At 48.3% G+C, this 12,192-nt stretch overlaps 1 protein-coding gene across 4 annotated transcripts in view; it reads right to left on the bottom strand.

The window, feature by feature from the left end:
* The window catches only part of LOC146051509 (dihydropyrimidinase-related protein 5-like), a 115,251-nt gene that overhangs the window by 49,856 nt on the left and 53,203 nt on the right, over nucleotides 1-12,192 (bottom strand). For all 4 annotated transcript variants that reach the window (XR_014466842.1, XR_014466840.1, XR_014466841.1 and 1 more), the window contains exons 3-6: nucleotides 10,206-10,364; nucleotides 9,739-9,918; nucleotides 9,095-9,163; nucleotides 3,424-3,468 (exon numbers count right to left, since the gene is read on the bottom strand). Coding sequence is in view for 1 of the 4 variants with exons in the window: in XM_083167896.1 (XP_083024022.1) it covers nucleotides 3,424-3,468; nucleotides 9,095-9,163; nucleotides 9,739-9,918; nucleotides 10,206-10,364 (453 nt within the window). In the remaining 3 variants the exon portion in view is untranslated. The remainder of the gene's footprint in view (nucleotides 1-3,423; nucleotides 3,469-9,094; nucleotides 9,164-9,738; nucleotides 9,919-10,205; nucleotides 10,365-12,192) is intronic.

Here is a 12,192-nt window from a genome sequence, read left to right as displayed (position 1 = left end):
AATGTAAAAAAAAAAAAACAGAACAGTGTGGGCCCATCGGATGGCTATAACCAGCCCTGGGCTCCTTGAACCGGATCTGGTTCATTTTTTTTTTTTTTACACAGAGAAAGATCTGACGGATGTGATTGATCTGACTGATGTGATTGATCTGACTGATCCGTGCAGACTTCAGCCAAATACACCTGGAAAATTAGGATTATTTTCGTATTTCCGGTTGAATATTGGCCGTATTTTACATACAGCCTGGTAGTAAATTTGGAATCACCATTCGGATGAATGGTGAATTCCATTTATATTTTTTCATGGCGTATGCAATCGTATACCAAATATGAATACGCCTAGCAAAACAATGCGAATACCCGTATACCGGCCTTTGTAAATTTGAAAGTACATCTTAACGGCCATATACGGATATGAAAGGCTACAGATACAGCTATACACAGCAATTTGTAATTTAGTACATTTATCCCAATATGTTAGCGATACACAGGACAGGAGTCACACTATACAGCACACACAGGCAGCGATACACAGGACAGGAGTCACACTATACAGCACACACAGGCAGCGATACACAGGACAGGAGTCACACTATACAGCACACACAGGCAGCGATACACAGGACAGGAGTCACACTATACAGCACACAGGCAGCGATGCACAGGAAAGGAATCACACTATACAGGACACAGGTAGCGATGCACAGGACAGGAATCACACTATACAGCACACAGGCAGCGATGTACAGGACAGGGATCACACTATACAGCACACACAGGCAGCAATATACAGGACAGGAATCACACTATACAGCACACACAGGCAGTGATACGCAGGACAGGAGTCACACTATACAGCACACAGGCAGCGATGTACAGGACAGGGATCACACTATACAGCACACACAGGCAGCAATATACAGGACAGGAATCACACTATACAGCACACACAGGCATCGATACACAGGACAGGAATCACACTATACAGGACACAGGTAGCGATGCACAGGACAGAAGTCACACTATACAGCACACAGGCAGCGATGTACAGGACAGGGATCACACTATACAGCACACACAGGCAGCAATATACAGGACAGGAATCACACTATACAGCACACACAGGCATTGATACACAGGACAGGAATCACACTATACAGGACACAGGTAGCGATGCACAGGACAGGAATCACACTATACAGGGCACACAGGCAGCGATACACAGGACAGGAATCACACTATACAGCACACACAGGCAGCAATGCACAGGACAGGAATCACACTATACAGCACACACAGGCAGCGATGCACAGGACAGGAATCACACTATACAGGACACAGGTAGCGATGCACAGGACAGGAGTCACACTATACAGGACACAGGTAGCGATGCACAGGACAGGAATCACACTATACAGGGCACACAGGCAGCGATACACAGGACAGGAATCACACTATACAGCACACACAGGCATCGATACACAGGACAGGAATCACAGTATACATCACACACAGGCAGCGATGCACAGGACAGGAATCACACTATACAGGGCACACAGGCAGCGATACACAGGACAGGAATCACACTATACAGCACACACAGGCAGTGATGCACAGGACAGGAATTACACTATACAGCACACACAGGCAGCGATGCACAGGACAGGAATTGCACTATATAGCACACACAGGCAGTGATACACAGGACAGGAATCACACTATACAGCACATAGGCAGTGATACACAGGACAGGAATTACACTATACAGCACACACAGGCAGCGATGCACAGGACATGAATCACACTATACAGCACACAGGCAGTGATGCACAGGACAGGAATCACACTATACAGCACACAGGCAGCGATGCACAGGACAGGAATCACACTATACAGGACACAGGTAGCGATGCACAGGACAGGAGTCACACTATACAGGACACAGGTAGCGATGCACAGGACAGGAATCACACTATACAGGGCACACAGGCAGCGATACACAGGACAGGAATCACACTATACAGCACACACAGGCATCGATACACAGGACAGGAATCACAGTATACATCACACACAGGCAGCGATGCACAGGACAGGAATCACACTATACAGGGCACACAGGCAGCGATACACAGGACAGGAATCACACTATACAGCACACACAGGCAGTGATGCACAGGACAGGAATTACACTATACAGCACACACAGGCAGCGATGCACAGGACAGGAATTGCACTATATAGCACACACAGGCAGTGATACACAGGACAGGAATCACACTATACAGCACATAGGCAGTGATACACAGGACAGGAATTACACTATACAGCACACACAGGCAGCGATGCACAGGACATGAATCACACTATACAGCACACAGGCAGTGATGCACAGGACAGGAATCATACTATACAGCACACACAGGCAGCGATACACAGGACAGGAGTCACACTATACAGCACACACAGGCAGCGATACACAGGACAGGAATCACACTATACAGCACACACAGGCAGCGATACACAGGACAGGAATCACACTATACAGCACATGCAGGCAGCGATACACAGGACAGGAATCACACTATACAGCACACACAGGCACAGGAAAGGAATCACACTATACAGCACACACAGGCAGCAATGCACAGGACAGGAATCACACTATACAGCACACACAGGCAGCAATACACAGGACAGGAATCACACTATACAGCACACACAGGCAGCGATACACAGGACAGGAATCACACTATACAGCACACACAGGCAGCGAAGCACAGGACAGGAATCACACTATACAGCACATGCAGGCAGCGATACACAGGACAGGAATCACACTATACAGCACACACAGGCACAGGAAAGGAATCACACTATACAGCACACACAGGCAGCAATGCACAGGACAGGAATCACACTATACAGCACACAGGCAGCGATGCACAGGACAGGAATCCCACTATACAGCACATACAGGCAGTGATGCACAGGACAGGAATCACACTATACAGCATACACACACAGAAAGCGATACACAGGACAGGAATCACTCTATACAGCACACACACAGGCAGCAATGCACCGGACAGGAATCACACAGGCAGCGATGCACAGGACAGGAATCACACTATACAGCACATAGGCAGTGAGGCACAGGACAGGAATCACACAATACAGCGATGCACAGGACAGGAGTCACACAATACAGCGATGCACAGGACATGAATCACACAATACAGCACATAAGCAGTGAGGCACAGGACAGGAATCACACAATACAGCACATAGGCAGTGAGGCACAGGACAGGAATCACAATACAGCACATAGGCAGTAAGGCACATGACAGGAATCACACAATGAGGCACACAGTCAACGAGCCACAGGACACAGATAAGCCTCAGATGTGGATGTAGCACTCACCCGGTTAGCAATAGTAATGGCTCTGTGCACGGCCTCAGCTTCCAGCTGTAAGAGGGAGGAATGACAAAGCCATTAGTCATATAGTCCACATTATATACAGGTATTACTGACAATGGGTGACTGCGCTGCTCACTGTACCACACAATATACAGGTGTTACTGACAATGGGTGACTGCGCTGCTCACTATAACACACAATGTACAGGGTGTTACTGACAATGGGTGACTGCGCTGCTCACTGTAACACACAATGTACAGGGTGTTACTGACAATGGGTGACTGCGCTGCTCACTAGAACACACAATATACAGGTGTTACTGACAATGGGGGACTGCGCTGCTCACTGTAACACACAATGTACAGGGTGTTACTGACAATGGGTGACTGCGCTGCTCACTATAACACACAATATACAGGTGTTACTGACAATGGGGGACTGTGCTGCTCACTGTAACACAATATACAGGGTGTTACTGACAATGGGTGACTGCGCTGCTCACTGTAACACACAATATACAGGGTGTTACTGACAATGGGGGACTGCGCTGCTCACTGTAACACACAATGTACAGGTATTACTGACAATGGGTGACTGCGCTGCTCACTATAACACACAATGTACAGGTGTTACTGACAATGGGTGACTGCGCTGCTCACTATAACACACAATATACAGGTGTTACTGACAATGGGTGACTGCGCTGCTCACTATAACACAATATACAGGTGTTACTGACAATGGGTGACTGCGCTGCTCACTATAACACAATATATAGGAATTACTGACAATGGGTGACTGCGCTACTCACTGTAACACACAATATACAGGTATTACTGACAATGGGTGACTGCGCTGCTCACTATAACACACAATGTACAGGGTGTTACTGACAATGGGTGACTGCGCTGCTCACTATAACACAATATACAGGAATTACTGACAATGGGTGACTGCGCTGCTCACTTTAACACAATATACAGGAATTACTGACAATGGGTGACTGTGCTGCTCACTGTAACACACAATATACAGGTGTTACTGACAATGGGTGACTGCGCTGCTCACTATAACACAATATACAGGAATTACTGACAATGGGTGACTGCGCTGCTCACTGTAACACACAATATACAGGTATTACTGACAATGGGTGACTGCGCTGCTCACTATAACACACAATATACAGGGTGTTACTGACAATGGGTGACTGCGCTGCTCACTGTAACACACAATATACAGGGTGTTACTGACAATGGGGGACTGCGCTGCTCACTGTAACACACAATATACAGGTATTACTGACAATGGGGGACTGCGCTGCTCACTATAACACACAATACACAGGTGTTACTGACAATGGGTGACTGTGCTGCTCACTGTAACACACAATATACAGGGTGTTACTGACAATGGGGGACTGCGCTGCTCACTGTAACACACAATATACAGGTATTACTGACAATGGGGGACTGCGCTGCTCACTGTAACACACAATATACAGGGTGTTACTGACAATGGGGGACTACGCTGTTCCCTATAAGACACAATATACAGGTGTTACTGACAATGGGTGACTGCGCTGCTCATAAGAACACACAATATACAGGGTGTTACTAACAATGGGTGACTGCGCTGCTCACTAGAACACACAATATACAGGTGTTACTGACAATGGGTGACTGGGCTGCTCACTATAACACACAATATACAGGTGTTACTGACAGTGGGTGATTGTGCTGCTCACTATAACACACAATATACAGGGTGTTACTGACAATGGGGGACTGCGCTGCTCACTATAACACACAATATACAGGGTGTTACTGACAATGGGGTACTGCGCTGCTCACTATAACACACAATACACAGGTGTTACTGACAATGGGGGACCGCACTGCTCACTGTAACACAATATACAGGTATTACTGACAATGGGTGACTGCGCTGCTCACTATAACACACAATATACAGGTGTTACTGACAATGGGTGACTGCGCTGCTCACTGTAACACACAATATACAGGTGTTACTGACAATGGGGGACTGCGTTGCTCAGTACAACACACAATATACAGGTGTTACTGACAATGGCGGACTGCGCTGCTCACTATAACACACAATATACAGGTGTTACTGACAATGGGGGACTGCGTTGCTCACTATAACACACAATATACAGGTATTACTGACAATGGGGGACTGCGCTGCTCACTGTAACACACAATATACAGGTATTACTGACAATGGGGGACTGCGTTGCTCACTGTAACACACAATATACAGGTATTACTGACAATGGGTGACTGCGCTGCTCACTGTAACACACAATATACAGGTATTACTGACAATGGGTGACTGCGCTGCTAACTATAACACACAATACACAGGTGTTACTGACAATGGGTGACTGCGCTGCTCACTGTAACACACACTATACAGGTATTACTGACAATGGGTGACTGCGCTGCTCACTATAACACACAATACACAGGTGTTACTGACAATGGGTGACTGCGCTGCTCACTGTAACACACAATATAAAGGTGTTACTGACAATGGGGGACTGCGTTGCTCACTATAACACACAATACACAGGTGTTACTGACAATGGGGGACTGCGCTGCTCACTATAACACACAATATACAGGTATTACTGACAATGGGTGACTGCTCTGCTCACTATAACACACAATACACAGGTGTTACTGACAATGGGTGACTGCGCTGCTCACTGTAACACACAATATACAGGGTGTTACTGACAATGGGGGACTGCGCTGCTCACTGTAACACACAATATACAGGTATTACTGACAATGGGGGACTGCGCTGCTCACTGTAACACACAATATACAGGGTGTTACTGACAATGGGGGACTGCGCTGCTCACTGTAACACACAATATACAGGGTGTTACTGACAATGGGGGGCTGCGCTGCTCACTGTAACACACAATATACAGGGTGTTACTGACAATGGGTGACTGCGCTGCTCACTATAACACACAATATACAGGGTGTTACTGACAATGGGGGACTGCGCTGCTCACTATAACACACAATATACAGTTGTTACTGACAATGGGGAACTGCGCTGCTCACTATAACACAATATACAGAGTGTTACTGACAATGGGTGACTGCTTTGCTCACTATAACACACAATATACAGGTGTTACTGACAATGGGGGACTGCGCTGCTCACTGTAACACACAATATACAGGGTGTTACTGACAATGGGTGACTGCGCTGCTCACTATAACACAATATACAGGTGTTACTGACAATGGGGGACTGCGCTGCTCACTATAACACACAATATACAGGGTGTTACTGACAATGGGTGACTGCGCTGCTCACTATAACACACAATATACAGAGTGTTACTGACAATGGGTGACTGCGTTGCTCACTATAACACACAATATACAGGGTGTTACTGACATTGGGTGACTGCGCTGCTCACTATAACACACAATATACAGGTGATACTGACAATGGGTGACTGCGCTGCTCACTATAACACACAATATACAGAGTGTTACTGACAATGGGTGACTGCGTTGCTCACTATAACACACAATATACAGGGTGTTACTGACAATGGGTGACTGCGCTGCTCACTATAACACACAATATACAGGTGTTACTGACAATGGGGAACTGCGCTGCTCACTATAACACAATATACAGGGTGTTACTGACAATGGGGAACTGCGCTGCTCACTATAACACACAATATACAGAGTGTTACTGACAATGGGTGACTGCGTTGCTCACTTTAACACACAATATACAGGTGTTACTGACAATGGGGGACTGCGCTGCTCACTGTAACACACAATATACAGGGTGTTACTGACAATGGGTGACTGCGCTGCTCACTATAACACACAATATACAGGTGATACTGACAATGGGTGACTGCGCTGCTCACTATAACACACAATATACAGGTGTTACTGACAATGGGGGACTGCGCTGCTTACTATAACACAATATACAGGGTGTTACTGACAATGGGTGACTGCGCTGCTCACTATAACACAATATACAGGTGTTACTGACAATGGGGGACTGCGCTGCTCACTGTAACACACAATATACAGGTGTTACTGACAATGGGTGACTGTGCTGCTCACTGTAACACACAATATACAGGTGATACTGACAATGGGGGACTGCGCTGCTCACTACAACACACAATATACAGGGTGTTACTGACAATGGGGGACTGCGCTGCTCACTGTAACACAATATACAGGTGTTACTGACAATGGGTGACTGCGCTGCTCACTATAACCCACAACATACAGGTGTTACTGACAATGGGTGACTGCGCTGCTCACTATAACACACAATATACAGGTATTACTGACAATGGGGGACTGCGCTGCTCACTATAACACACAATATACAGGTGTTACTGACAATGGGCGACTGCGCTGCTCACTATAACACACAACATACAGGTGTTACTGACCATGGGTGACTGCGCTGCTCACTATAACACACAATATACAGGTGTTACTGACAATGGGTGACTGCGCTGCTCACTATAACACAATATACAGGTATTACTGACAATGGGTGACTGCGCTGCTCACTATAACACACAATATACAGGTGTTACTGACAATGGGTGACTGCGCTGCTCACTATAACACAATATACAGGTATTACTGACAATGGGTGACTGCGCTGCTCACTAGAACACACAATATAGCACGGCTTGCTGCGCTCGGCACACTATTATATTTTCCCTCCACGCCGTAGTGTAGTGTAGGGTATGAAATAACCGCCTGTCGACACATGTCGGCTCAAAATTTGGTTAAAAAAGGAATGTCAACCTTTTTCATGTCGTCATTTTGACCCTGTCGACCAATAGTAGTTGACCTCATACCTGTCGACCTAGAGTCAATCTGTCATGAGTCCGGGTACCCTCTGGTTATAATCAATGTGCGGTGTGCACTCTGCAGTGCTATACTCTATAGTCACCACCAGAGGGAGCCAGCAGAGGATCACAAGACATAAGAGTGTACAGTGTCAGCTGTACGGAAGCTGTACATCTGTCAGAATGAACTTAGGTCTACAGTCATTAGGTCGACCCCACTAGGTCGACTGGCAGGAAGGTCGACCTGACTTAAGGTCTACATGGGCCAAGGTCGACATGACTTAAGGTCGAATTTGCATAAAGGTCGACATGAGGAAGGTCGACTGGTCATAAGGTCGACATGGGTTTTTCACTGTTTTTTTATCCGAATGTCGACACAGTCGACATGGACACAGTTGGCAGAATCGCTTCGCTCGCTATGCTTCGGGCACGGTGCCTCGCTGCGCTCGGCACACTATTTTATTCTCCCACCACGCCCTAGTGGATGGTAGGGCATGAAATACCGCCTGTCGGCACATGTCGGCTCAAAAAACAGTGAAAAACCCATGTCGACCTTATGACCAGTCGACCTTCCTCATGTCGACCTTTATGCAAATTCGACCTTAAGTCATGTCGACCTTGGCCCATGTCGACCTTAAGTCAGGTCGACCTTCCTGCCAGTCGACCTAGTGGGGTCGACCTAATGACTGTAGACCTAAGTTCATTCTAATAGATGACCGCTTCCCAGCTGTACATATGGAGGTGGCCAGGCTGTAACTGTGGTGGAGTGACACTTACCTCCTCAGGCCGACTGATCTCAATCCCTTCAGGGCCGGTGATCCCCAGCTCCAGCGTCTCCTTAGCGGCCTGTTGGGGGAAAGTTTATGGCTGCCATTAATTGAAATACTGTAGATTTATTCCCTTATGACTAGTAGGAGGCTTCCCTGATGGGCTCTTTGGTAGGAAACCATTGCGGACACACCTAGACTAGGGACGTAGCTGTGTAAAGAGTTCTGCATGTATCCATTCCCCATATAGTCCTACATAGAGATAGCTGTCCTCTTTCTCTCACCAGTGTCATAAGCTAGACACAACCGAGGGTTGAGCGGAAAGACGCCAAGGAGTCTGGACCTAAGACAGCTTAGAGGGAGGACCAGAAAGAGAACTACAACTGGGCATAGTCTACAGCAACGATGGGCCCCATCACAAGGAACTTACCCTGGTGGCTGAAGACACCTGTACAACCCAGATCAAAGAAGATGGCATGATGCAGGCTTGTTCTAGTTAGGGGACCCTGGTGGTCCCAAGAACTTGGCAAGTACAAGATAAGCCCCACAGAGAATATGTGGCAGATGCCTACAGAGTAAGGGGATATTTTGTACGTGCAGGGCGGGATATAAGCAGCGGGCACACACAGCCCTTCCCTGGTGCCAGCTCCTCACCTCAGCCACCAGGTCCCCGTTCTCGGCATGCACTCGAGTCACAGCCCCCAGGTCCTTGCAGTGCCGGAAGACCTGGTAGAGCTCACTGTCCCGCAGCATGTACAGGTCCTTATACGTCATGAACATCTGGAAGGAGTTTACTCCCTTCTCTCGCACCAAGGTCTCCATCTCTGCCTTCACCTGCCAAAGAGAGACACAGTGGGAGAACATCAATAGTGCGTCCATTGTGACGTCGCGTAACAAGAGTGATGGTGAATACATAACATAATAGTGATATCACTGACAACACGTCTATAATAGATGACTGTGGGTAAGCGAATGGTAATCTAGGACTGTTACAGGTCCGTTAGTGAGGACATACTGTAAGTCCACCCTAGTGGACAGCACTGAGAAAGCGCCATGAGGAGATGACTTCCAGGTGCAGAAATGTGCTGGGGATGGCAATGAGGTATAAAGCAGGACAGTACCTTAGGACCCCACCAGGTGACACCCATGTGGAGAGCGTAGTCACAGCAAACCTTGGGGTCCGCCAGGCTCCTGCACTTCTCATAGGCGTCCAGCAGCGAGATCTCCTTGTCTGGCAGGACCTGACCAATGACCATGGTGGTGCCACCCATGAGAGCCGCCTGTAAGGAAGAAACATGAACAGTAGGTTACTACAGAATACGGACCGGTCACTGCGACAAACATCAGCCCGTTCTAGACTGGTTATGGTAAAGTGGATCAACGCTTAGTGGAAGCCATCTAGTTAGATGTCTAAAGATAGTCCACCGCGTCTAGATCTGCAGTAACGAAAGTTGGACAGGAGCGTGTTCCACATGAGTTCTTTGCGTTTTTGTGGTGGACACTGCATACGTGCACGGTATCCCCTCGCTGTGCTCGCCATGTTTTGGGGGTGGTGCCTCGCTATGCTAGGCACAATATTATAATCTATGTCCACTTGGATAGTAAAGTATGAACCAATCTGACCTGTTCCCGGTGATCTAACGCTGGCGTCTAACTTCTGTTATTGTTGATCTAGACGCAGTATCGTTAGTCATCTAACTATACGGGTGCGACTAAGCATAGTGGACCATAACTGGTCAGTCTAGACATCGTAGATCCATTGACCAGATACGTTCTAGGCTCGGGTATACAGAGTAGCACACACTTTTATGCCATCAGCCCAGTGCCCAACGCCCACGGACAGCCGAATGTCTATGCTAGGAATGGGATCATTTGGTCTACAGCAAGTTGGTCGACAGTCAACACCATTCGGTCGACATGGGTCAAGGTCGACATAGTTCTAGGTCGACATGGCTTTAGGTCGACAGGTCATTAGGTCGACACAAGCATTAGGTCGAGAGTCAAAAGGTTGACATGGGTTTTTTCACTGTTTTTTGACCCGAATGTCAACACAGTCGACATGGACACTGGTTACAGTGCATAGCGCCCCCTTGCATGCCTTGCTGCGCTCCGCACACTATTTTAATCTCCCACCGCGCCCTAGTGGATGTCAGGGCATGAAATACCGCCTGTCGGCACATGTCGTGTCATATAGCAGTCAAAAGCCCCATGTCGACCTATTGACTGTCGACATTGACCCATGTCGACCTAATGGTGTCAACCTAACGTTTGTTGACTTACTTGCTGGGGTACTCTTTACCTAGAACGGCGCCCACGATTGAAATCGCGGGATCGCGGGTAAAATCGCGGCAATCGCGGTAATCGCGGGTAAATCGCGGGTACATCAAAATCGGGTACCCGCGATTACCGCGATTTTCCCATAGGGAACAATGTTAAAAAGGCAGATTGACCGCGATTTTAGCGTTAAATGCCTCAATGCCCGCGATTTTTACATAGGAAACAATGTTAAATGGGCCACAGAGCCCTAATAGTCCCCCTGAATTGTTAAATGGCCCCCACAATTTTTAACGCCACCCCACGATCAACGTGAACCCGAAGCGTGGCGAGCGCAGCGAGCCCGCGAGGGGCGGCGGTACGCGTCCTACGACCTTTTCATGCCCTACTATCCACGTCGGCGTGGAGTTGAGAATAGAATAGTGTGGCGAGCGCAGCGAGCCACCGAGCCCGAAGCGTGGCGAGCGCAGCGAGCCCCGCGAGGGGACGCGGATACCTTCACAGGTAAACGCGTCCCTTCGCGGGCTTCACAGGTGTCCGCGTCGCCACGGACACCTGTGAAGCCCGCGAGGGGACGCGTTTACCTGTGAAGGTATCCGCGTCCCCTCGCGGGGCTCGCTGCGCTCGCCACGCTTCGGGCTCGGTGGCTCGCTGCGCTCGCCACACTATTCTATTCTCAACTCCACGCCGACGTGGATAGTAGGGCATGAAAAGGTCGTAGGACGCGTACCGCCGCCCCTCGCGGGGCTCGCTGCGCTCGCCACGCTTCGGGTTCACGTTGATCGTGGGGTGGCGTTAAAAATTTTGGGGGCCATTTAAGACTTCAGGGGGACT

The sequence above is a fragment of the Crinia signifera genome, unplaced genomic scaffold (genome assembly GCF_055691185.1).
Source record: "Crinia signifera unplaced genomic scaffold, ASM5569118v1 HAP2_SCAFFOLD_103, whole genome shotgun sequence".
In the NCBI taxonomy this organism is placed as follows: Eukaryota; Metazoa; Chordata; class Amphibia; order Anura; family Myobatrachidae; genus Crinia; species Crinia signifera.
The sequence above is the reverse complement of the archived record's forward strand: the minus strand, read 5'-3'. Positions and strand labels throughout refer to the sequence as shown.